Source organism: Octodon degus, unplaced genomic scaffold (genome assembly GCF_000260255.1).
Source record: "Octodon degus isolate 3935 unplaced genomic scaffold, OctDeg1.0 scaffold00022, whole genome shotgun sequence".
Taxonomy (NCBI): Eukaryota; Metazoa; Chordata; class Mammalia; order Rodentia; family Octodontidae; genus Octodon; species Octodon degus.
Genome location: NW_004524598.1, coordinates 1,134,183 through 1,162,152, shown reverse-complemented (window position 1 = coordinate 1,162,152; position 27,970 = coordinate 1,134,183). Strand labels below are relative to the sequence as shown.

Here is a 27,970-nt window from a genome sequence, read left to right as displayed (position 1 = left end):
CGCCGCCGCCTTGAGCGCCCATTGGGCTGACGTGTCCGCGGCTCCTCGGCGTCGCGGCGAGTCTGGCCGCGATGGCGGACGCCTGGGAAGAGATTAGGCGGCTGGCAGCTGACTTCCAACGGGCGCAGTTCGCCGAGGCTACGCAGAGGTGCTGGGCCTTCGCGCTCCGTGGTGGACCCCAGCGTGGGCGCGCGGCGGGCTTGTCCGGAGGGAGCCTTCCGAGCCGGCGCGGGGCCCCGCTCCCGCCGCAGCCGGCCGCCCTCTCCTCTCCGCCGGCTGGACCACGGTTTCGAGTCCAAGTGTCGGCGGGCGAGGCGCACTGGGGTGGCCGGGGGGACGCGGCGAGCCCGAGCCGCCGCCGCCGCCGGCGCCTCCCCGCTTTCGGGGCCTCCGGGCCGCTGTCGTTTTCGACGAGCCGAGGAGCCCGGAGGGATGTATCCGAAACGCCCTCGTTTGCGCTTCGTCGCTGCTCGTAGAGAGCAGAGCCCTTTGCCCCGCCAGCTGCTGGCACCGAGCGCGTGGTCCCCGCAGCCGGGGCGCGCGGGCCTCGATGCTGCGCTCGTAGCGCCGAGAGCGGAGACCGAACGGGGAGCCGGTCCCGTCTGCACGCCGGGCGGAGGAGCGCGGCCCCTATCTGCTTTAAAAAAAAAAAAAAAAATTAAGCGCAAAGCTAAAGTAAAACTAGGGCAAATAAGTGTTCTTCTACTTAAAGGTCCACAATTTTATATTCATATCTGAAGATTTGAAGCAAGCCCTGAAGAAAACAGATTTCCCACTTCTAAGATATATCAGTGAAGTAAATGCTTTTAAGTGTTCGGAAACCTGCTTACTCTCAAGAGGTTTTCTAAGCTTACTGCATCAGTATTGTAAAATGAAAGGTATAGATTTTGTAATGTGAAAGTAGTGGCTCTTCACCCAGACTTCTTGAAAGCCTGTTCTGGTACTCTTGTTTTTGTTGAATATCTGTGTATCACAGTTTTCTTAAAATTTTTCCCCTCAGATTGTCCGAGCGGAACTGTATTGAGATTGTGAATAAACTGATTGCTCAGAAACAGCTAGAAGTAGTTCACACGCTTGATGGAAAAGAATATATTACTCCAGCCCAGATTAGTAAGGAAATGAGAGATGAGCTACATGTCCGAGGTGGTAAGTAATTTCTCAGTAGTTCCCCGTTCCTGGATTTTAGGGAGGCAAAAAAAAGTCCCACTTTAAAATCGTAACTAGTTAATGCATTCTTTAGAGGTTGTAGAACGTCTTTCTCAGTTGTTTCCTTTCCTAGTTCCTGGGGGAAGAAAAATCCAGGGCTTTCACAATGCTAAGCACACTACCACTTCTCAGTTGTTAATGTGGTACTCAACCTTAGTATTTTTGGTAGGTTCATGCTCAGGTAGATGACTCAACAAAACAATTTTTTATATTGTTTTGAGGTACTATATGTATTGCATGTGAGTTAACTTTCTTTTTGCAATTTGTTGATCTTTTGCATGACCAAGGGAGAGTTCTTAGCTGCCAGTTGTCAACTGGTAACAGGAGAGGTCAGAAAAATTTTTAAAGGATTGTAAATTTTCAAAACTCAAAGCTCTTGGGTCTGGGGAAAGAGCTCAGTGGCGTAAGAATCTGCTGAGCAAGGGCAAGGTCCTGGGCTGCATACCCAGTACCAAAAAAAAAAAAAAAGAAATCAAAGCTCTTTTACTATCTCTTTAAAAAAGAAAAAATTAAGCAATACAATTATGTAAGCTATCCTGTGTATATACTTATATATTATACATATATATTTTTTTCCTTGCTTTTCTCCTTTCCCACATCACAGCCGTTCCTTCCATTTGAACAGTTTACCTTTCAGATTTTGTGTACTCTTTCAAAAAGTTCTTATACTAGGGAGACAATACTTCTGTATGGTCTCTAGTTGTGTCCATTTACCTATAAAAGCCTTGAGTTTTTCTTTCTTTATAGCTCAGTAATACTCCATTGTATAAAAATATCACATCTTTTTTTATTTGTTCCTCAGTTGATGGGTATTTGAATTGTTTGCAAAATTTATCTGTGGCAAATTGTGCTGTTATAGATATGGGTACACATACATCGTTATCTATGGAAAGAAACGGTTAATGAAATGAAAGGCTGGACCAGGCAAATAGCTCAAGGGATTAAAGCGCCTGAAAGCAGGCTCAGGGGCAAGTGGTTCAATCCCCAGGCCTGCTGTGCCAGCCCCACCCCCAGGGGGCACACTGAAACAGCAATTGAGACTGGGCGTGATGGCACATACCTGTAATCCCAGCTCTTGGGAGGCTGTCAACAGGCAGATCACTACAAGTCCAATCCAGTAGTGAAACCCAGAACAACCTGTAGACCCCTTCCCTAAAAATACAAAAAAAGAAATGAAATGTTGTGATTAGCAGTACATACAAAAACATTAGGGACCAGCGAGATAGCTCAATGGACTAAGCACCAACTTTGACAAGCACAGGGAGCAGGGGATAGGGTGCTGACCCACTATATGCAGTGCTGACCTGCCCCCGCCCTCAGGGTACTGAGCCATTGACCAAGTCCAGGCATGGAGCATGCCTCTAATCCCAGTGCTGGGGAGGCTGAAAACCAGGATCACTATGAGTCCAAGCTGCATAGTGAGAGACCCTATACCAAATACATAAAGGAAAAAGGAAAAAAAAAACCCAAAGCATTGCTTTCCTTTTCCTTTTTAAAATTTGAACAAACTCCTGAGCAAAATCTGATTAAAATAGAAGCAATTTTACTATGTATTTTGGAGTGTAACCTGAGTTTATCTCCCTGCAGGCTTCCAGTTACATATGAGCTATAATTTGGAATAGTTAGATCTTCTTTTGCTAATAGAAACCTTCCGTTTAGCTTCAAATAATTTGAAAGAAATTTCATCTTAATTTAGTTATCAAAATCTCTTTGATCATAACAGATAAATTCAGAATTGTCATGTATTAGCTAATGTCAGCCTTATGATTAAAAATATTGGAAAATGAGTTACTAGTTATGGTTGCAGCCGTGAAAACTTAACAGGTGGTTTACAGTTGAAGACATTGTGGTCATTGCTCTTTGTCCCTTGTAGAAGTATTTGAACTCTTCAAAACGTAACTATTAGGATTTATACTGCTGGGCTAGTTTGTACTTACATGTGATTTAAAATAAACGAATGTCTTTTATTTAAAGGTCGAGTTAACATTGTTGATCTACAACAGGTAAACTTTATGAAGTTTTTATTTTGATTTCTCAAATTTTAATGTTATAAATTCAGTACCTTTTAAAGTATTCACTGAGACATTTTTAATATTTGTGAAGAAATAGTTGTGTAACCCTCCCTGATAATGTTTAAATATTTAATAAATTCTGAGACAGGGCCTGGGAGATGACTCAGTGGAATAAGTGCTTCCCTGGCAAGTGCAAGGGCCTGAGTTCAATCCCTGGTTCTGCCAAAATAAATAAATACTGATTCATTGAATTGATTTAATAAGTTATTCTTTGTTTTTTGATTGCTTACTACTTACCATATCAACCCAAATACCATTTCATGTAGTTGCAATATTTATAATTTTGAAAGAAAAATTATTAGCATTTCATATTTATGTTTTTAGAATGTAAAAGTAATAGTAAAAGTAGACGATACGTTCAAAACACATGTAATAAACAGAGTACTTGGTATACAGGAAGGCAGAAAATTTGTGGTATGTCTATTATATGTAAATATAGTTTACTGCTTAGTATGCATTTTCCTAACAAAAGTAATTCTTCAGAATTGAAAATAAATGTGTCTCTGTTTTATTTGAGGGTTTTACAAATACTTCATATCAATTTGAAATTTATCCAAGAGCAAATAATTTCTTAAAGAAATACAGTTTTAAATGTATTACTTCAAATTTAAGAAACATTAGAAACTTATTTTATGGGGGCCTGCCCATTAGCTCAGGTGTTTAAGTACCTGCTGAAACAGGCACTGTTGTTCGATCCCTTCATCCTCAAGCTAAACCAAACCTGCCCTGAAGGCATCCTGAGCAGCCCCCCCAAAAAAAAAACTCCTTCTAAAAACTTATTTTAATAGAATTTCTATTTATTTTCCAGGTAATTAATGTTGATTTGACTCATATTGAAAATAGAATTAGTGACATTGTTAAATCAGAAAAACATGTACATCTAGTACTGGGACAACTAATAGATGAGTAAGTAAATATTTAGAAGAACTCGTTTTCTTTTATTGAGATAGTATTTAAATTTAGGCCAGATAGAGCCCATTGGGCATTTTGTTTAGAACTGATTTTCATTATAAGGATCATCATAATTAAAAAGCAAGTGCTTAATTATGTATAGTACATACTCATAAATATTATACATTTTTATCTTTGTACCTCTTTAATACAAAAATGACATGATCTTGACTCTAAAAGCGAACTTTTTCCAAAAATCTTAATGAAAAATGACTATATAATTTCTGCTGGTTGAAGAATAATTCCAAATATAACATTTGATTAACCTTATATTTAGTTACATTGATGAGTAAAAAATCATTTTATAATACAGGCAGTGAATGGTGTTTATCTGTTATTGCTTTGGACATATTCTTCAACAGAAATTAAACATAAATGAGAAAATGGAGGAAAACTATTATTCCTAATTGATTTTTCATTTTCTTTTACTATTAGGAGCTATTTGGATCGGTTAGCAGAAGAGGTAAATGATAAATTGCAAGAAAGTGGTCAGGTAACCATATCAGAATTGTGTAAAACCTATGATCTTCCTGGAAACTTTCTAACACAGGTATTTTTCCTTCACAGTATGTCTTTGTAACAGATAATTTTAATCAGTGGATTTTAATGAGAGAAAAACACTAAATTTCTTAGCATTAGTTGATTTGTTGTAAATATATGACGATACATGCAGTAGCTATATACTTGGAGAATACTTCTGTACATGGATGGCTGTGAAGAAACTGTTTAAAAATACAATGTTTCTGAACCATAAGACAGTCTAGAAACATAATACAGTGAACTCAAGCACTGTTTTGATGTATTGGCAAATATACCATAAGTGCATGAATTTATTTAATGCTTCTGCTATTACCTATAGAGAAACCTTACCCAGTATATATGCAGTTCTGATTGCCCAGTGATAACTTAAGAAAGAACTGCTGACAGTTGTTAACTTAGCAGGGACACTGCTGGCATATGTAAGTGGAAGTCAGGGTGCTGCTAACCATCATATAGGTAAAGATGGGCTCTCAAGCAATAGATTTTCTTTCTGAAATGTTAGTGGTACCAATGTCTTTTGATGTCTTTTCTGTTCTCTAAACTGACCGTATGATAGAAAGGACAGCCAAAGAATTTCACCTTCTCTTAACTTTGTATATTTATTTTATTTTATTTTATTTTTATTTATTTATTTATTTATTTGCGGAACCGGGGATTAAACTCAGACCCTTGCGTTTGCCAGGGAAGCGCTTATTCCACTGAGTATTCTCCCCGGCCCCAACTTTGGATATTTATGTTAGTACACATATCAGGTATCTTGATTCATAGTATAATAATAGCAGAAGCTATTTTAAGTAGTAAAATTTTTAGAACAATTTAGTAAAATTTTAATAAAAATTTTAGAATTATAGAAGCCCTTTTGATAGTGAAAGGTGCATAGGCTTTGAGTTAAATAGAAAATATGATTTAAATCCTGTCTGTGCAACTTACTTACTTGACATTAAGAAAATTATGCTTCAAGTTGCATATCTGTAAAATGGAGAAAATAACATCTGTTTTCCTAGGCTTGAGTGAAGCGCATCTACTGTTACTTGGCAGAGTAAAGGCACTCAGTTAATCTTAGTTTTTGCTTTTATTTGCTGAAATGAAGGAAAAGTCAGATCTCATTTTACCTGCATATCATCTTAAGAAAACCCATCTTAGAAACTTAACAAATCATAATTTTGTGAGATTCATTTGTAATGCAAACAAACATTTCTGTTATATTAAGAACATTTCCCTACTTGTGTTTAAAGTACCATATAGAGTTTAGATCTGTTTTATATAGCATTTCAAGAGCCTAAAGTCTATTTCACATGAGCAAATTCATGTTAATCACTTGAAGTCAAACACTGGGGTTTTTTTGGGTAAGGGTGGGGGTTGGGTTTTTTAAGGTATTTGGTTGTGGCAGGATCTCACTAAGCAGCTTGGATTTGTGGTGATTCTCCTGTTTTCAGCCTCCCCAACAGTTCCCTCCCCACCACCTCTGCTTTTCCTCTTGCTTCTGGACTTGCTGGGCTCTGAGCACTGTATTTCTATACACTGTCATACTATACAGTAAGCGCACAGCAAGAAAATTGTGAAGTCACGGTCATTATGCATGTCCACAACACACTAAAACTTTGTGTGATATCCTATCTTCAAACTGTTAGAAGTGCTGGTCATTTACTTGCCATTCCAGTATTTATGTTTTACTCTTAGTACTTCTTTGCTATGATGAAAACTTTTTCTTAGTTCAATTGTTTTGAAACATTTAATTTTCTGAATATTGCTTAATCTTAATTTTTGTTCTAAGATTTATACTGTATTTTTGATTTACAATTTATTTAAAAGACATTGTATGATCTCCTAGTATTAGAAACTTTAAAAAGTATATTTCCATTTTCTTTTGACTTTAAAAAAAAACCAGAGGTTTATACCTATAAAAAAAAAAAAAGAAAGAAAATTGTGACAGTATCCAGCAGACATGTGAACAACTATTACAATTTATTCGCATCTGTGAATGTTTGTAATGTGAAGTCTGTTCATATTTGTGAAAGTTCACAACTTAAATATTCCTAAGTTCAGGACTTACTGTACCAAAAAAATAGTTTAAATCTTCTACACAGAGATAACTAATGAATATTTGTGTGAGAGATAATTTTCCAGCCTTAAGTGTCCCTAAGTAGCACCATTTTGGAATAACATGTATTCCTTTCTCTTAGTGTTTGTTGCTCCAGGTGGTTTTCTCTGATAACTGTAAATAAGTCTTGGCTATTTCTTTTTTGAAAGCTACCTAGATCTAGAAAATTGGTTAAATCAATAGTTTTTATTTTACTATGGAAATACTTTATTAACAAGGGCTATATGATTGCTAAGCTTTTAATTATGTATGTAGTTTGACTCATTTCTTTGTTCTGTTAGTTTACTAGGTTCTGAACTTTCATTTTAGTTCATGTATCTTGTAATTTATGATTGAAATTTTTTAGTCATATGATTGATGTATCCACATAAAACATAAGTTAAATCTGACTATTCCAGGCATAGGTTTACTATTGTATTTTCACATTAATAAAAATTTACATCTTTATCCCCAGGCACTAACTCAGCGACTTGGTAAAATTATCAATGGACATATTGATCTTGATAACAGAGGAGTAATTTTTACTGAAGCTTTTGTAGCTCGACATAAAGCACGCATCCGTGGACTATTCAGTGCTATTACCCGGTGAGCATGTTTTAACTATATAGATGTGTATATAGTTGTGGGATATAATTCTGCATTTTTTTCTAGCAGCTTATTTTTTATTTTCAAACAAAACTCTTTGAGGAGCTTAGTTTATTAAACAGGTAGAAGGGGAGCTTCTATGAGACAAGAGTAAGGACACTGGAAACCCAGACAAATTCAACCCTCATTTTTCCTTTTAAATTAATTGGTTTTCCTATAAGCTATGATTCTCAGTGATTTTTATGAATTCCTGGGTAACTATATTGAAGCATTTTCAATTCATTTTTTTTTTTTCCTTTCATACAGGCCAACGGCAGTGAATTCTCTGATTTCAAAATACGGATTTCAAGAGCAGCTCCTTTACTGTGAGTTTTGGTTAAACTGTATCGCCTGGGCACAGGGTGTAGCTTGCTGGTAGAGTACTTGGCTCCTGTGTTCAGGGTCCAGGGTTGAGTCCCCAGCATGTGTGCACACATGTGCGCGCACACACACACACAGACACACCGTGTCATACTATTAGCTCCTTGTGCTAAAACAGCTTTCACACACTAAAATGAAATACTTCAGATAATTAACTTCGAATAGATCTGGAGCTGTCGCTCAGTTGTAGAGCATTTTACATTTGCCTAGAATGTACAAAACCTGGGTTCAAGTTCCAACATACAGCACCACAAAAAAAGAACAAAAGAGAGGATCTTTATTTTAACTCACAGTTTTTAACTTTCTAGTCTAAGAGTGACAGGACTCATTGCTGTGGAGGCAGAGGCTACTGGGAGTCAAACTCAGGACTTTGCATTTGCCAGGCAGGCACTTGTACCCCTGAGCTATATTCCCAGCTCTAGATTATTAATTCCAAACATAACAATTTTAACATCTTTTTCTTCTTTTAATTTTAAAACAATGTTACTTAAAGTATTTCATTTTTTGCAAAAACTATGTTTTCATCTTTTTGTCTTTTATGTCTGTGAAACATTAGTATTAGTACCTTCAGAGGAGTAAACTGAAAATAGAAAAGTGTGTACAAGATAAAAATATATATGTACATACACTTTTATGTTGAAAGATTTAAAATTGTAAGATTATGAACAATTTTTACTTTGTTTCTCAGTGTTTTTTATTAAATTTTTAAAAATTATGTTTTCTAATAAAAGTTTTGTGGAGCGTTTTCAGCCAGCAAAATATTACATTGCCAAATTCTTACTATTCAAACAATATATTATCACCAAAATAGTCTTTGTTCACTCTCTGTTGGTTGCATGTTTGTGAAGCTCTTATGAAGTATTGAGGCTTATTTTTAATATTACACTGGAGTAATTTTTTACAGCAAGGACTTCGCTTTCAACTCAGATATCTGCAAATTCTATACACTTAAGAATTAAAATGAAAAGTTAAAAACAAATTCAAGTATAAAACTAAAAATTAACTTTTGTTCATTATATTTTCCAAAATAAGAATATTTAAAATTTTTGCTTGAGACAGATTTAAACACTTAGTACCATTTCATGATGTAAAATTTTTCCAGTAATAATTAATAACTTGATAGTTTTGTTCAGAATTTAGAATGGGTTTTGTATAAATCACAGTAAGTTGAGAATCCAGTGTTTCAGTCTGATGAGAAATTTAAACTTATCTTAATACTGATTTTGAAATTCTTTTATAAGCTAATTTTTATTTATGTTAAAGACTAATTTTTATAAACCTTTATTCCAGACATATTGTGATTGTGCTTGCTGATTCACTTAGAAGCAGTACTTTCCATTTTTTTTTTTTTTGAGAGGATTTTTTCTTGTTAAAGCAAGAAAATATTTAGCTAAATGTTGAATTTTAAATAAAAATCATAGATTTACATTAATGATGGTTCTATCTAGTTTTCAAATTGGCCACACTCTTATGATGGATGGTGATGTTGGTGTTGCATTTAGTTAATATTTAGCTTAGTAAGTACTTACTGTGCACTAACAACTGTTACAAGGGCGTTACTTAAATACAGCAGCCCTGTGATGTCAGAATTGTTATGATCCCTATTGGAGAGACAGGAAAATGGAAACATAAAGGAAATGACTTCCTGAGGTCACAAGGCTAGTTGGGTGGTGGAGTTGAGCTTTAGATTTACACACAGTGGCTCTAGCATCCGTTCTCTTAGTCATCATGACATTTTACTTCTGATCACATTCATCATAGGGAATTTGTACCTGTATCTGGTATATATAGCTTCTTTTTTATCCATTTCCTTTCCCTCCCTTTTCTTTACTAAAACTTTGTTTCCATTCTTTTCTTCCTATTCTCTTTTTTTTTTATTTGTCCCTTCCTTTCCCTTTATGCCTGCCTTTGTTCCCCTTCTCATTTGAACATTTTCTTCCCATTTCCCAATATCTGTTAAGACATTGTGATCCTTATTTACACTTTGTTTCTCACACCAGAAAAACAATGCACTATTTAAACACATATTTCCAGTTATTTCACTTAAGAATATGGTCTCAGGATGCAGCAAGCCTATCGTTCTTTATGGCACAGTAGTATTCCATTGTCTTAAATCTTCATCCATTCATCAGTTGCTGGACATTTGGACTCTTTCCAAGATTCAGCTACTACAAACTGTGCCAGTATAAACATGAGTGTGCATAAAGTGCTATGGTATCATGCTTTTTTTTTTTTTTTTTTTTTAAGAAAATACCAAAAAGGGGACTAGCTAGGTACAACAAAACCTCTCATTTTAGCTTTTTAAAGAATCATCAGGAGCCGGGGAGATGGCTCAGTAGAGGGTCTGAGTTCAATCCCCGGTTCTGCCAAAAAAAAAGAATCATCACACTGATTTCCACATTGGTTCTACCAGTCTGCACTCTCACTACTAGTGAAAACAAGTTCCTTTTACTCCACATCCCTGGCAGCATTTGTTACTGCTTGATAACTAGACCCATGTCTTTTACCATGTACTAAACTAAAATAAAAATGGCTAAGAGATCTAAATATTAAAATCGAAACACTTAAGTTGCTGGAAGATGGAATAGGTATACCTCGACACTGGTGTAGGCAAAGACTTTGTGAACAGAACTCTTAAGTGCACAAGAAATATAGTAACTCAGCAACCGTGATCTCATCTTACTAAAAAGCTTTTGCATAACAAAAAGAAAAAGGAAACAAACCTACTAACAGAGTGGAGAGATAGCCTACAGTGCAGGAAAAACTTTTGCCAGCTGTTCTTCAGATGACGTACTAATATCTAGAAAATAAAAAGAACTCAAAAGAATCAGACCCCCCAAAATTTTAAGACCCAATCCAAAAATAACCAATGAAGTCAATAATCACTTCTCAAATGAAGGAATAGAAACAGCAGATTAATATATGAAAAGTTGTTCAGCATCACCAGTCATTTGAAAGATGCAAATTAAAACATTGCTGAGATTCCCTCTCCCTCCAGAAATGGCTATCATCAAGAAAAAACCAATCCCTAGTATTTCTCTTACAGGTCCACTTGAAATATGTTCTTTAGGTTTAAACTGTGGAAATGTGGTAACATAAGAAATGTTCACAGCTGTTCTGCACACTGCTGACGCTGCTGTGCTCCAGGTGTCTTGGTTTTTCTAAATATCAGAAAACTGAACTTGCAAAATAGCTGGTGATTATACCTCACCGGGTGGCAGAGCGCTTGCTCATTCACTGTAAAGCACATCGAGGAGTAAATAATGGCACTTTGAATTTTGTTCACAATATCCAAATTGGTAAATTCTAGAACATGAATGTTAACTATTGAGTTATAATTTCAGCATCTTACACTAGTGCTAAAAGTTGCTCTACATTTACAGTCGGAATATTCTCATAAGTGACAGGAAAATTCTGTTTAAAATACAACTTCATTTGTGCTATTTAAACTTCTAAATTTCACAGTGTTAAGATTATGTGGAACATGATGTAATGAAGTATTTTACTTTTTAATATTTTACTTCTTCTGATTTATGTGTATTTTTATGGGTTTATTTTAAGCTGTACTGGAGGAACTTGTTAATTGTGGACGTTTACGAGGCACTGTCGTTGGTGGAAGACAGGATAAAGCGGTGTTTGTCCCTGACATCTACTCCAAGACTCAGAGTACTTGGGTGGATTCTTTTTTCAGGCAAAATGGCTATCTCGGTAACTATGCTTTTTATCTCTGAAAGTAAAATTTCTTTCTCATAGTAAAATATTCATAGAAAGCATTGTACTAACCCTAGAGTCTACATGTATTTTCCTATCGGAGTATAGTGGTTTCCTTTGAATAAAAAAGTACTGACACTGAAATTTTCTGTGGGTGTTCAGACTGCATTTTTTTTTTTTTTTTTTTTTTTTTTTTTTGGTGGAACTGGGGATTGAACTCAGGCCCTTGCGCTTGCCAGGGAAGCGCTTATTCCACTGAGCCACCTCCCCGGCCCTTCAGACTGCATTTAATTCCATAGCAATTAAACAATTTTAATCTAGAAAGAACAAAAACTCTTATTGTTATTAACCCTCCAGTTGTAGAAAATTGATACTATAATAAATTTTTAAGTTTTTTACTTCATAAAAGTAATTACATTTTATATTGTATAGAGTTGCCCACTTTTTCAGTTACATCATTTCAGGAATAACTTAGTCTGTAAGCTTTGTAGTGTTCATTTTTATCAGCTTGTGAGACTTCAGAAACATTGGAAACATTCTCAATTCTGTTTTAGAGATTCTACCATAATGGACTGAATCTGGTCATTCAAACAGATCAAAAACACATTAAACTCAGTTTTATTAATTTATAACAACAAATTACATTCTCAGTGAATGGTTGCACATGCCTGCAGTCCTAGCTGCTCAGGAGCCTGAGGTGAGAAGATTGCAAGTTCCGGGCCAGGCTAGGCAACAAAGAGCTGGAGATGTGGAGGAGTGGTAGAGCATTTGCCTAACTTGTATGAAGACCTGGATTCAATCCCTAATACTGTAACCAAAAAAAGAAATGTATAATGCAGAATTTAAACATATGCTAGGATCTCGAGATTTGTGTATATGGTCTTTTGACCTCTATGTTATATTTTACAGTATCTTCAACCAGAAAACTTGGATTAGAACTTTTTTTTTTTTTTTTTTTTTTTGGTGGAACCGAATATTGAACTCAGACCCTTGCGCTTGCCAGGGAAGCGTTATTCTACTGAGCCATCTCCCTGGCCCCTTAGAACTTCTTTATAACTAGTTTTCATGAGGATTATTTCCAGTAGGGGTTGGAGAATGAGAAAGGTTGATGTTTTCAGTGACTATCTGTCAGTTTAAGAATATGTCTTTTTTATGCTAAATCTTTTCCTAGTTTAGATAAGACTGAAGAATTGCTTTATCTAAATTGTCTACCATTATATTTTGAAAAATAAATTTTAAACCTTTAACTGTAATAAGCAAACTATAAACCATGGTCTTTGTTTCATCTAAACCACAAAGTACCTCCTTTTCCCCATGTCCAGGTTCCATACTCTGTAGTCCTCACATTTCTTCATGTTTTCTTTCAACCCCTTAGGTTATAACGTGAATAACATCTAGTATTCAGGAAGTACTTGAATCAATTTATCTAAAAATATTTTTAATAAAAATTTGTGGTGGTAAATTACCATAAAATAGGCTACAGTACATTTTTGTTTTATTCTCAACAATATTGGGAAACATTACATTTGTAAGCAAATAATAGATTTTGGTAGAACCTAACTTTGTCTGATTTTCTAAAAGGTATAAGTGATTAACAGTTCTATCCAACTCTGTGATATGTTTCCAGAATTTGATGCTTTGTCCAGACTTGGAATCCCAGATGCTGTAAACTACATAAAGAAAAGGTATAAGACTACGAAGCTCTTATTTTTGAAAGCAGCTTGTGTTGGTCAAGGATTTGTGGATCAAGTAGAAGCATCAGTAGAGGAAGCCATCAGCTCTGGAAGTTGGGTTGATATTTCAGTATGTTTTCTCCTCTTAATTTTTCTGTAACAATAAGTGATATTTTGTTACTGTATGGCTGCTTAAAAAATTAGGATACATAATAGAAGAGACTTTAGAGTTGAATTCTAGCAGTTACTATTGAAGTAAAACTAATTTTATTTTATGCTCAAAGTCTACGTTTTGAAGTAGAGTATCCTTCCTTTCATAGGTATATAGTCAACATCCAGAATTCTATAATTTTCAAAATAAAACGATTTATAAATTCTTTTTTTTTTTTTTTTTTTTCGGAACCGGGGATTGAACTCAGACCCTTGCGCTTGCCAGGGAAGCATTTATTCTACTGAGCCATCTCCTAGGCCCCACAACTTACAAATTCTGAAATGAAAATTTATCAGACTTTCCTCATCTGATCCAAGCATTTACCTCTTGTACCAGCATCAGGCATTGTGTAGCATTTATCTCTTAATCTCTTAATGTATTAACGTATGCTGCTGTAGTGCTGACAGTATTTTACTTCAATATTTAGGATTGGCCTGCCCTTCATTATGCCAAAAAGATAAGGGTAGGTAAAGACAAACAAGTAGCCAACCCATTATTTCTAGTCATGGCTCAGAGCCTCAATGATTTAGCAGAAAATTTCCTGTTTAGGGTGCTAGAACTTCCAGTTTTGTTTTTTTTTTTTTAATTAATTCATGCTACAGAATTTATTTAGTACTTTTTCTGTGCAAGGAACCAAGATTTTGCTTTTGGGAAGGGATACTATCATTAGGGAGAATTAATCAAAATGATGTCAGATAGTAGAATGAGCTAAGAGGAAATATATTTTGAAAATAAACTGTTAAATTACTTATGGATTAGTAAAAGAGATCAACCACATGTGACTTGTAGGTGTGAATGCTTTGGACAGGTTGAGATGCCTGTTGACATACAAGTAGGTACATTAGGTAGCAAATAGGGCATGTAATTCTACAGCTCAAGGTGGTGATGAAACCAGAAATAGAATATGAGAAGCTAGCAGTGTAAATGTGGCTCTAAATGCCATGGGATTTAGATCTCTACAAGAGTATTTTTATGTACATTTAAATTGTGTGTGTGTGTGTGTGTGTGTGTGTGTGTGTGTGTGTGTCGGTTTATTTATGCGTGTCTTCAAGTAGGTGACAATTGGTTTATCTGTATCATACTGTATTTTCACTTCATTTTCATTTGTAATTCTAGCCCCTGCTTCCCAGTTCTATATCAGTTGAAGATTCTGCCATGTTGCTTCAACAGGTGATGAGATCATTTAACAAACAGCCTTCAGGTGTAGTCTTTAGCAATACTGTCGTGGTCAGTGAAAAATTTATAAATGACTGTGTAGAACTGTTCAGTGAACGGATGCACCAGAAAGCTGAAAAGGTATGTCAGATATCCTCTCACCAGTATTGTTAACAATAGTTAGAATCATCTGGTATCTTTTGAAAACTGGGCAGAGTGTTCTGCACAGTAATGAACACTTATGTCATACATTATTTTCCTTCAAGGGATCATTCTTATTTTCTCTCTTAGATTGCTTTTGCCCTTTCCTTATTCTCATCAGAATGTATGTTAGAACTTAAGAGAAGTTTAGAAATTAAAATCACAAATAAAATTACTTAATTTTTAGCTAGGTTATCTGAGTATACTGGTTCAGTAAATGCAGAAAAAGAATACAGATATGTATAAATATTGATCATATACATATTGTATGTAATATATATAACAAATGATTCAGTTGTATTTCATCTTATTTTTGTATACACTAAAATATACTTTCTCCAAAATATGATTTGATGTTAGCTCTTAGCTCTTCATCCATTTTATATAAAATATATTTAGTTATATATAAAATATATAAAGAATATGAAATATATTTATTAAATCTAGCAGAGCTTAATTTTACTTTACGGTATGCACACAGGATAATTTATAGAGAAAAAATTGTTACTAGCCAATTAATTAGTTTTGCAGAGCAGCTGCTAAGTATTTTGAAGTAGAATTAGTACCAGTTTTGTTTTAATGAGTATTCAATTTGCACCGTCTCTTTATGAAGCTTGCTCATAGGTTAATTTATTCAGGCTTATTAAATATATTAACTTCTGTATTTATATACTCCTTATAAACTCTTTAAAAAATTGACACAACTCTGCATTTTTGCTGATGAAAAGCAAAGAAGAATGAAAAGTACACAAGTTTGATATTTGTAAACCTTATTTTAAATACATTTACCCTACTTTGGACAAATTTTTTGTTTTAGGGTTTTTGTTTTTGTTTTTGTTTTTTTTTGGTTTTTTTTTTTGCAAAACTGGGGATTGAACTCAGGCCCTTGTGCTTGCCAGGGAAGCGCTTACTCCACTAAGCCATCTCCCTGGCCTCCTGTTGTTCTTGTTTTGTTTTGTTTTGTTTTTAAGTCCTTGAAATGTAGAAATGGTGATACATGGTTTGCAAAGGAACACATAATCAAAGCTACATGTAAAATCTTTGGTACGTGTTAATTGCCAGTTGTTAACTACTTTTTATTTGTGATTTTTTAGTAAAAACATAGTAATTACTTTTATTTCTGTTTTGGACTACTTTCTCTAACCACAAAAGTAGGTTCAGAAAAAAATAATTTTATTGCTCGAGCTATAGATATTCTAATCATTTTTTCTTTAGAAAACATAAAAGAAAATAGTAACATTTTTATCATGAAATGTACTTCGTTACTAGAGCTTATAAAAATCTTTAAACTGTGAGAAAGTGCAAATCTCTCAACTTGGAAATAGTTCATTGTTCTTAAAATAAACTTTTAAAAAGCAGGAACCATCAAGAATGAATCTAGAGGAAAAGTGGGTTTATATGAGTGAGTGTCCCACTCATATCCGATCATGAATGTGGGATGCTACAATTTTGTTGTCTTTCTTGTAATCTCAGGTATCCATGACACTGGACTTGGAAGTCTCAAGACAGGGTTAGCCCATTTATGTAGGAGGTTGCAAATTTTTTGAAATTGTGGTACCTACAAAGATCCAAGGAATAAGAATTTGAAGAGAAAACTTTCTATTTTCTTCCATTGTTATGGACATCTCAGAAATGGCACACCACACCTAAATGGTTAAGCAGTGGTAATGCCAGACAATGACTCCTGCAGAGGGTTGCCTGCAGCTGATGCTGCGTGGCGTTGTTCATTGGTCTCATGCACTCAGTAGCTAATAGGTACAGAAAACCAAAAATAGCAAATAGAGAAACTGATATTTAGCAAGAACTAGCCTCAGAGAAGCAGTTATGAGATTAGGTTCTAGTTCCTAGCAATGAGATGGAACAAGAATAATTAAAATGTAGGTGGATACATAGACAGTTCTAATGCAAGTTGAAATACTATGTGTTTTTGCTTGTCAAAAAAAAAAAAAAAAAGTATGTTTTATTTCAGGAGATAAAAAGTAATCCTGTGCATTTAATCACTGAAGAAGATCTGAAACAAGTCTCCATTTCAGAAAATGTTAACACAAATAAAAAGGATAAAAAAGATGAGCGCAGGAGGAAGGCAACAGGTAATAAATTATTAGTAAGAAAAATTGAAAGTTAAGGATTTTTGTTGTCCACAAACTACATTTACTAAGCCCTTTGGATTGATTCTCCGTTACTTTTAATGGCTAATATCAGCCAGATCTTTTACTAATAACTTGAATCATGCAAGTTGAAATATTGCTGATTATATATTCCATTTTCTTTTGTGAAGCAATTTAACTTATGACTGTGTCACCACCTGTTTCCCTCTTCCCTTCCATATTCCAGTTCATTACTCTGCCTACTTTGTTCTTCATTTTGTATTCTCAGTCTTGCCACATTTGTGCTCAGATCGAGGCCTGTGCACTACCCGTGCTCTTCACCTCTGGAGTACCCCATGTGAGCACCAAGCGACTGGTCCCTTCTTTTCATTTGGAGCTCAACATTAAATGTCCCCTTCTCAGAGAATTTCCAAACTCCCAGGAAAACAGCCATATTTCTCTATGAGGATATCCTGCCATTTTATTTCATCACTTTGCACTCTAATAGAAATTTTCTTCCAAGGTTATGATGACATCTAAGAAAATTGCACTTAGAATTTAAGAGCCATCATTAGTTTATGGAAATCACTTGAATTTATTAAAAAATCTTTCATGATGAAATTCAGTTTCAGTATTTTTCACTGGTTATACTATACTTCAGATATTCTGTTTTGCAGAATTACATTTTAAATTTAAATATCTTGTGATAGGAAAACTTTGATGGTACCTCATGTCATCCTCTGGTCAGTAGGACAGATCCCTGAGTAAACGCCACCAAGTGGAAAGAAATTTATTTGGGCTCATGATTTCACACAATCACTCAGCTCATTCTCTCTGGACATGTAGAGCAGCGAATTGTCATGGCAGGGCAGAGCTGCTGACTGTGTACATTTCAGATCTACACTGTAACATTTTTTAACTTTTGTTACAGTGTTTGAGTTTGTTTCATAATTTTATATCCAAGTAGATTGTAATGATTTTTTGTATAACCAATTTGATAGTCACGGTCAACAACATTTATTGAGTACCTCTTATATTTTAAGCATTGCTATAACTCCAAGCACACAAATGCTGAGATACTTTCTCAAGAGACTCATGATCTGGTTGAGTGCTTGGTGCATCTCATTCATGATATCTGGTGAGCATGGATAATAATCAGTGCAAAACCGCGTAAGAGTTAAATTTGTAAAGGAACATAAGAGAGATTATTGATGATGCTGTGATAACCGCTAAGATGAAGGCACATTTCTTTGGGAGGAAGTAGAAGAGAGAAAGAATGAATTTAGCTAACCAAAGATCAGACATACCTGCGGAAGAATTGGAGAAGGAAAATACAGTATTTGATGCAAACAGGCTATGAAGATTGCTTGAATTCAAGCAGTTTCTTAGTATTTTTGATTGAATTTACTACTTATATTCAAGTAAGGAAATGCTAGGCTTAAAAAGAAGCTCAAATTCTTTTTTGGTCTTGTATTTTTCTGCTGTAAATTTAAATACAACAGTACATCATTTTCTAAAAATAGGATGTGATTACATAATACTGACTAAAATATCATATTCCACCAGAGGGCAGCGGAAGTGTGAGAGGAGGAGGCGGGGGCAATGCCAGAGAATACAAAGTTAAGAAAGTCAAGAAGAAGGGAAGAAAAGAGGATGATAGTGATGAGGAAGCCCAAACATCTCAGGGTGCGTACCTGTATTTTACTTCTTTTTATGCGTGACTTCTTTAACACATTTTGATATATGCAATTGGGTATGGGTCTTTATACAAGAAATATTTGCTTTGTATACTTTCAGTGGGTACAAATTTCATTCAGCACAGTTTAAATAATATCAGCCCGTCAGAAACATGGCTCAAGCAGTTATTAACTGAGTAATTGCATAAGGTACTGTGCAGACTTCACTGCTAGAGCTTCAGGTCGCAGGCCACTACATAAAATAATGGATGCGTATTGTGATCTTTGAGGTTTGTCACTAAGCACTACACATCTGTCAGTTTTTATGTTCAAACAACAAAGCTGATAGTAGTTCCTCTATCTCCCGTTGATAAAGCATGTGACATTTTATAAAAATTCATAATTAAAAGAGGAAATTAGCCAAACAAAGGTGAAAGTACAGCAGACAAATGAAAAGTGGTAGCCCTAGAAGTTAGATTGGAATCAAGCCTGGTACAGTTACAGGAAGAACGACTGACAGTGCAAATACTGACACTACCCTTGTTCCAGATGTTTGAGCTCCACATACAGAGGAGCTTAGTGAAGGCTCATATGTTAACCCAAATGGGAAAAGTGGCTGTGACCAAAGGGACAAAAATTCGTACACCATGTGACATAGATTAAAAGTCCACTTTAAAAGAACTCTTAGAAATACTTGAAGACATTGCAAGTGCAATGGATAAAATGTTGAAAACTGATCCAGAGAATTTTATGCATGTTTAATTTTTATAACACCTAAGTTGGGGATTCACACCCATTCTCTTTTGCTTTCTCAGCACGCCCCGGGGCAGGGCCAGTACAGCAGGATCCTACATCTGTCTAAACAGGTGCTTTAATCCACCGAGCTATCTGACCAGCCCTGTTTTGTTAATCTAAAAAAATATTTGGGTCTTTTTTTAAAGAAAAAAAGAGCTAAGGAAACTGATACTTTGTCTTCCTTATTTCCAGTGAAAAGAATATTTTAAAAATCTTGAAATGTGATTTGGGGCTGGTGAGATGGCTCAGTGGTCTAAAGCAGCTACTTAGAACAAGCTAAGCTAAGCAAAAGCACAGCGACCGAGGTTCAATCCCCAGCACCACATGCCAGTCAGCCCCGCCCCCTGGTGGGCTGAGCTGGCCCCACACACACACACACACACACACACACACACACACACTAAATAAATTTAAAAAAAATCTTAAAATGTGATTTGAGATTTCTCATGTTTGACAGTGCATCATGCAAGAGCTGTAGCTGGAAGGGGCAGACATCAGAGGTCACGACTGTAGCTGTTAATGTGCTACTTGTGAGAGCACAGTTGCTCACAACTTTTTAAATATTTTAAGAAAGGTTAAAGTAGCTTCTGTTCCTGATGTTCCTAGAATAGTGTTAAAGCAGAAGTGTCATCTTAAAAACTACTTGCTCTACCCTTCCTTTAAATAGGATTGAGGCTGACTTACGTGATTTTTAACTTCCCACTGATCAATTTTTCTTATTCTCCAGAGTAACAGGGTGGGTAGAGAGGCATTTTAAAATGCTTCTCTAATATGTATCATTTTATTTAAATGAGGCATGTGGTACTCCTTTTGTATTTAGATTATTGAGAGGAGCTCTAGAGACAGTAGAATCATTGTACCTTAGAAGGTACAATTCAGTGCCTTTGGAAAAGGATTGTGTTGTAATCTTGGATATGGAGGATGAAATTAGATTTTTCAACTTAAAATACAAGATCCATCTCACTTTGAAAGATTCTTGGAAGGAGAAAGGAGATCTAATTTAGAAACTTCTAAAAAGGCATGTAGGAATCAAACAGGAGATGGTAGGCTATTTACTTCAGCCTCAGGGGCAGATGGCAGATGTCACAAAAGGAGGATAGTATTTATCTGTTATTTCAACTGCTTAAATCTTTGTATTGAGACTTGATTGTTTTTTTCCGGCAGGGTCTCACTGTGTAGTTCCAGCTGGCCTTGAGCTCACTAGGTAGTCCAGGCTGTCCTCAAGTTGCAGTAAGCCCCACCTCAGCTGTGCAAGTGCTAGGATCACGGGCATGTGCTGCTGGGCCCTACTGAAACTGAGTTTTGAGGCATACTATTTTTAGTGCTAAGGTTTTATTGCAGTATAGATAACCCACTTTAGCTAGAAATAATCACTTTCAACCTCTAGAGTTTCTAACAGAAATATTGTTAGCTTTCTTTGTCTGTGGCCTTTACTTGTAGGCAAGACATTTCCACAGTTCATAATTATTTCCATTATTTTAGCTGCACAGCAGTTTTCCTTGGTGTAGAGTCATTTTTGTGGAGCAAAACTACATTTTGGGTGCAACATTATAAAGTGTTACAAAATTACAAAAAAATTAAAATTTATAAAATTTAAATTTAAACATTTTTAAATTAAAAATATTTAAATAAGTGGTTTTTTTTTTTTTTTTTTCTATCTCTGCCCTTCCAAAAAAAGATAACACTTGAACAGTTCTGGTGGAGTTGTGTTTGCAATGATAATAAAAACTTTCTGAAGATACTACATAAATTATAAGGTTGATTTAATTTCTAATACCCATTTTTTATAAAGACATTCTGCTCTATGTCTATTTTTTTGAACAAAGAGAAAGTCTTTTTCCTGAAAGTTTATTTTGTAGTTACCTGGTTGTTTTGATTTCAACCTTTTGCATCATCCAAGTTAGATGGAGAAAATCATCTTCTGTACCTCCTGATTAACTTTTAGAAAATAATAATTTTAAATGTAATTTGAAAGTAATCACTTAGATTGTACTGTATATCCTGATTTTTAAATTATTTTCTTATTGGTATTTGACATACAACAGTTTTGTTGACATAAATACTAGTTTCAGAGACTCTGTGGTAGTCTGTGGTAGACTCTGGTAGGCAGTGAGTAGGTTACCTTCCTGTAACCAAGCTGCTTCCGTAGGCTAGTGAAATCTTGAATTTGGTTGTGAGAGTGCATTTCAAGCTCTGAAAACACCTAAAATTTGTATTGAACCTGTGACTGGAACCTTAACTTGCTTTCTAGTTGCTTGTGCATGTTGCTTATTTCTCCTCCAGCACCGAATTGTTTATGCTTGTTACAGGAAAGAAGAAGTCAGAGGTAACTTTTATGTTCCAAGATGAGATTGAAGATGTTTTAAGCAAACACATACAAGATGCCCCTGAAGAATTTATTTCTGAACTTGCTGAGTACTTAATAAAGCAAGTATAAAACATACTTTATCTCTTTTGTGATAGAAGCTTAAGTGTAACTTGGGGCAAGACCTTAGAAAATAAATACAAATTTTAGGTGTTTTCAGAGCTTGAAATGCACTCTCACAACCAAATTCAAGATTTCACTTGCCTACAGAAGCAGCTTGGTTACAGGCATTTAGTATTTTGGGAAAAGCAATATAGGAAATGAAAGCTGAGAGCCTGTGGAAGCATCCATGTACCTGATCCTACAGTAGAGCTCATGGGGGGCGGGGGGTGTCACCAGTACTAATCTCAGGCTGGTCTCTTCCCTGGCATGAAAAATAACATCCAAAAGAAAGAAAATTTCATTTTCAATTTTTATTTGACTAAAAATGGAAAGAAAATGAACAAATTGACCTGAAAAAGAATAAATTTAGGCACTCCTACTTTATGAATGAGCCAGGCTAACTTTATGTGCAGTAACAAATTATATAGAACCTGACCATTATTAATCAAACTGTGTCTTCCTTCAAGTTAGTCCCAGTGTTTACAGTTCCCTAAGTAAAATCTAGCAACACAGGGTACCTAACTTTTTAGTTTAAAAATACAGCTTTTATAATGAGAATTTTAAAAATTTAACTGTTTCTGTCTAAAAATCCATTATAGAGCCATATTTATCATGTGTAAAGAAGATGAAATGGTTACTAGTCATCTACCATTGCTTTCTTACATACCCTATTTTAAAAGCTGAACATATAAAGTCAGTGCATGTCTTACAGTTCTTTGGAAAGTGAGAATTTATATTGTAATTCTTTTCTTAATTAATTTTTTAAATTAATTTTATTGAGAAAGAAATAGCAATGAGACAGTTTCAAACTGACAGGTTAGTGGGACAGTTACAATAATTAATGCATTGCATATTGTTGTCTTCATAATAGTTATTTGTAGTACAAGATGCAGACATTACATCTTGTCTAAACACTATTAGTACAAATCTCATTGAACTAAGAGAAAGTAGCTATATATCTATCCTATTTTATATAAATAGGTATTTTTTTTTCCACTCAAAATGGTCCTTATTGGATTATTTTGCCGAATTCACGCACCTACAGTATTTGAATGGCAGTAGAACACCCATCTCTGAAAAAGCTAAATGAAAAAGTTAAGTTGTAATTCTTGAGAAGGGGTAGATTTATAGTCTGCTGTTCTCCAAATTAACTTTAGCAAAGCTATTTTGGGTTTGTTGAGTGTTGGTTATTATTGTTCTTACCATCTTCAACTTTTAGTACTCTAAAATTAAGAAAGTTAATCCATTTAAGTTATAATTCCTGGGACTGGGAAAGAAATTCTTAGCTCCTCCATGTTAGTTTTATTTGTTTGAAAAATAAGAGCTCTTTTGTTAAGCGTTATTTCAATGCATGTTAAATTTCTTATTTGCGTAAATTCAGTACATTGTAGTAAGGTAATTTTACATATCTCGTGCACAGACCGCTTAATAAAACCTATCTCGAGGTGGTACGCTCAGTATTCCTGTCTTCAACCTCTGCTTCTGGAACTGGCAGAAAACGCACCATCAAGGACTTACAAGAAGAGGTTTCGAACCTCTACAATAATATTAGATTATTTGAAAAGGGGATGAAGTTTTTTGCAGGTATGCTTTATCCTGTTTTTCACTGATCTCACAATTCTGCCAGCAGGTTAGTTTTAATAAAGTGTCTTTCTCTTTCAGATGACACGCAGGCTGCTCTTACCAGGCACTTGCTGAAGACAGTGTGCACTGATATCACTAACCTCATTTTCAACTTCTTAGCTTCAGATTTCATGATGGCAGTAGACTGTCCCACAACCATTACAAGTGAAGTATGTGAGCAGTTTGCTTGCCACTCTTGATAGATACCTTTGAGTCTGTGCATATTTTATTTACTCATTTGAAATAGTTGCAAAGGAAAATAAAGTACAGAATGTTTTAGAAAATAATCTGAAGGATGTTTAGTATGGATGGATGGATGGTGGGTGGATGTCTTGGCAGGGTGGTAATGTAGCCACTGTATCAGAAGTACACGCATTGGTTTAAAAGTATGTTCTTTCACATCTTCCTTCTTCCCGTTCATGTGTTAGTCTCTTAATATCCTAAAGTTTCCATATCTTTATAGTCATTTTCATTTAAAATACCATCTCATATAAATACCTAGATGACTCTATTTCTCTTTGTGATCTGAAACTAGAATTGGGAAAAAATAAGCCCAGCTCCCTTTCAACATAAAGCTGTGGCTCCCATTTTCCTAGAGAAGGAAAAGGTAGTCCAGTGATGGCAATTGAGAGTTTTCACTGATACCAACTGCCCTGCAGCATGCATCCCATCAGCTCACTGCCAGCTGTAGGCTGCCCATTACGTGAGGACAGTCATTCTCTTCCTCTTTTTCCTTCTCCCCATCCACTTCTCATTCTTCTTGTTCCACTTAAAGTTGGAGATGTAGGGGCAGTGCAGAAGTGAATTTGTCTTCACTTGACAGACTGCATATAACTAACTTTAAGCTAGGTCAAACTAAGTTAATCTAATTCTTATATGCCCTGTTGCTGTGATGGTTGCCAAATATGTGGGTTTTCTGAGATATTGTTTAGTTTTATAAGACTCCTTTTCATAGTAAGCACCGGCCTCCAGCTTTCAAGCTGAAGTGGAGTTTCTTCTTCCCCTACCCCAGCAAGGTGCTGACCACTTCCCTTCTTTAGCATGTGCAACAGCTGCCCAGTTGTGCCCATGAACAATTACGTTTCCTGCCCTTGTACAGACTTTTGATGCAAGAAATAATAGGTCTTGTTCCTTGCCCATAAAGGAGCTGAGTAGGACTGATGTGAAGTAGAACAGGGAGCTGCTAGTTTTCCCATCTTCCCAAAATACACCTTCTGGGACTGTTGTTAAACCATTTCATTAGGCCTCCTACAGAAATGTTGCACTAGAAGGCACTGTCTCACTGGTCAAGAATGCCACCAGACTACACAGAATATGTACATGTGGAGGAACATCCTGAGAGGTTCTTCCTGTCCCGTGACATGACAAGCGTCTATCCATGGGCAAGACCTCAGCGCCCTCCTGTAGGCACCCTGATCTCTTAAGTGAGGCCACCCTTTCCTGGTCCTAGGGAGGGTAAGCACTTTCTTCCCACCTAAGCGCTCTGCTTCCCACAAGACTTAAACTGCTGGAGCAAGTGGAAGAAATAGCGCCGCAGTCCTTTTGGCTGAATGACTTGGCTAGCTCTGATTGCAGAACATGTTTAGCTTACCTTCATGTTTGTGATCTGACGTACAGCAACAGATAAATTCTAGTAAAAATTCTAAGACAGTAATAAATGCACTGGGCTCATTTGTTTGGCTTCATCTCATGTACCTCATATATCTAGAGTACAATGCTAAAGAAAAATTTTTTCCCCTACAGGTAAGAAAAAAAATTTTAAGTAAGTTGTCAGAAGAAACCAAAGTAGTGCTCACCAAACTCCACAACTCTCTGAATGAAAAAGTAAGTAAAATTCTAGTTAATTACCGTAGCTAGAATTCTGTGCTACAGAGTTCTTGTAGACCAAGCTCAACCTCATATTCTGTACTCACATCCCTCTTAGTAAGTACAGGAGACCGAGCCAGGAACATTTTACCACTTGTTTCCCTGAATGACCATTGCCAATTTAATGCCAGAGCCCCCCAACTTTTAAAAATTGTATTTAGAGTGTAAAATAACATTTCTCTAGGCACCTATATATAAAACTAATCTGTGATATTAAATATCTTTCCAGAGCATAGATGACTTTTTTTCTTGTCTGGACTCTGCCGCAGAAGCTTGTGATATTATGGTGAGAAGGGGAGACAAAAAGAAGGAAAGGTAACAGCTCATCTTTGTCATACTTCCATCTGTGAGACAGTGCATGTTTGCAGTTTGCATATGGCCATCTGAACTTCGCGTGATGTACTGAATCTGAATGGATATAGATATTCAAAGTCTTCATACAGTTCATTTTTACTTTCTGACCCTCTCATTGACATGGCAGAGTTACTTTCTCATAATAGACCACATCTAGAACTTTTTATTAGCCTTGGAAACTTTCTTAGAAAATCACATTTAAATATGGGCAGTTCTGTTTGATTCCCAGCAACTTAAAGCAAAATTAAGTTTATTTTGAGTATCCCTGTCCTATATATTTTCTGGTTTTTTCTAACATTTTATCCATGCCAGTCAGTGTACAGTGTATGTGTATGTAGATGTATGTATGTCACATACACACAAATAATACCTATACATCTCTCTCTCTCTCTCTCTCTCTCTCTCTCTCTATATATATATATATATATATATATATATATATATATATGGAATATGTATGTCCATGTGTCTCCCATATTTAAAGGATTCCTTAAAGTGTTATGGAATTAGAATATTAAACTAGAGAAGCTAAAGCATTTATAGAGAAGAAAACAAGAAGTCATTCCTTTGATTTTGTTTTTTAGGCAGTTAATGTTCCAGCATCGACAAGCGCTGTGTGAACAGCTGAAGGTCACGGAAGACCCCGCTCTCATCCTGCACCTGACGTCAGTCCTCTTGTTTCAGTTCTCAACCCACAGCATGCTCCATGCTCCCGGAAGATGTGTCCCACAGATCATCGCTTTTCTTAATCATAAAATTCCAGAGGTATTACATTTTCAGTCCATTTAAAACATTTCAAGCTTTTTAATTCTAAATATTTTGAGTCAGTAGATACAAGTTGTCAGTATACAGGGACTAAAACGCGTTAATATCGCCGGCCTGCTTCCAAGAATGTGAAGTCACCGAGGGGACTGATTTTTAAATTTTAGCAGAGTTCTGGAGCCTTTTGGGATCTTACAGTATCACAGTAAAGAATATTGTAAACTTGAAAATTTGTCTTTTAGAAAAGATAAAAGAGGGGCATATGAGCCCCTCTCTCTCAGTCTATTTTCAAGAATCAATTCAAATGTTTTGTCCTGTACACATTCTTAGAAACTCAGTCCCTCAGCCAGAAGTCTGGCTTGAGCCTCTTTACCACCTTGATTTTATCTTTGGTAGTAGGACTTAGTTAAGTCAATATATAGTAAAATGATATACATTCATGTGTTATCTTCCCTCAAGTCTAAACGCCATCGGAACAGGGAGCTTATTAGCTTTAGCTTTATAAAGTTGAAGACCTTCATTGTGCATTACCCCCAAAATACTACTTTATCTGTTCCACAGAAAATTTAATTTGCTTCTCCTTTCTTTTCACAGGATCAGCATACTCTTTTGGTAAAATACCAAAGTTTGGTTGTAAAGCAGTTAGTAAACCAAAAGAAGACTGGACAGGCAGAGGGTTCCTTGAGTGAAGAAATAGATAAAGAACAGCATGATGTCGCCAATGCTACTCGGAAAGAGCTCCAAGAGCTTTCTTCTTCCATTAAGGACCTTGTTTCCAAATCCAGGAAATCATCTATGACAGAAGAGTAATAGCAGTTTGGCATATAGTGAGCGTTTTTCCCAAAGTTAAAGGGCAGCGATCGCAGAAAATTGTCACAACTCCTTCCTTCTCCCATCCTCCCCCCCACAATTCAGTTAAAATAGTAATGTTATATTTAATGTAAATCTTATAGAGATGGGAATTTTGTAAATTGAATTCTCCATGGAAGTTTTTATTTTCATATAAACTTTATGTGGAGTTTTTTGCACAAAAATTATTTTCACATAATTCTAAATATTGTATGTTTCTATTTTATTTTCTTCAAGATGATAAACAATAAATGTTTGATATTTTTTATTTCTGAAGAAAGGACTCATTTGCCATTTGATTTTCAAGTGGTACTTCTGTACTTGCACACATTCAGGCAGAAGCCCAGAATGTCATGGCTCTAAAAAGAAGGATAAACATCTGTAGTGCACGAGAAAATCACTTATTTTGAAGTTAATAGAAAAATGTTTAAAGTCAAAATATATAGGCAGACAGGGACCGGGGTTCGAACCCCGGCGTGCCATGCCCTGGTGCATGCTGTGATGGGGATTGAGACTCCTCGGGGTAATTCCAGCACTTGGGAGGGTGAAAAACAGAAGGATCGCTACGAGTCTGATCTGTGTAGTGAGACTCTCGACACCTTGTCAGCCCTTCCCTGAAATACAGGAAAAAAAAAAAAAAGAAACCCAGTTTATGTTTTTGGGTT

At 35.7% G+C, this 27,970-nt stretch overlaps 1 protein-coding gene across 1 annotated transcript; it reads left to right on the top strand.

The window, feature by feature from the left end:
• Ufl1 (UFM1 specific ligase 1) lies at nucleotides 1-27,903 on the top strand. The gene is made up of 19 exons (XM_004628190.2): nucleotides 1-148; nucleotides 1,001-1,146; nucleotides 3,181-3,209; nucleotides 4,087-4,184; nucleotides 4,665-4,779; nucleotides 7,325-7,455; nucleotides 7,762-7,820; nucleotides 11,437-11,583; nucleotides 13,214-13,389; nucleotides 14,587-14,766; nucleotides 16,796-16,916; nucleotides 18,480-18,599; nucleotides 21,694-21,811; nucleotides 23,272-23,435; nucleotides 23,514-23,644; nucleotides 25,218-25,298; nucleotides 25,570-25,655; nucleotides 26,279-26,459; nucleotides 27,051-27,903. The coding sequence occupies exons 1-19, from the start codon at nucleotides 72-74 to the stop codon at nucleotides 27,264-27,266; spliced, it is 2,376 nt and encodes a 791-aa protein (XP_004628247.1). The 5' UTR covers nucleotides 1-71; the 3' UTR covers nucleotides 27,267-27,903.
• Nucleotides 27,904-27,970: the final 67 nt, after the last annotated feature.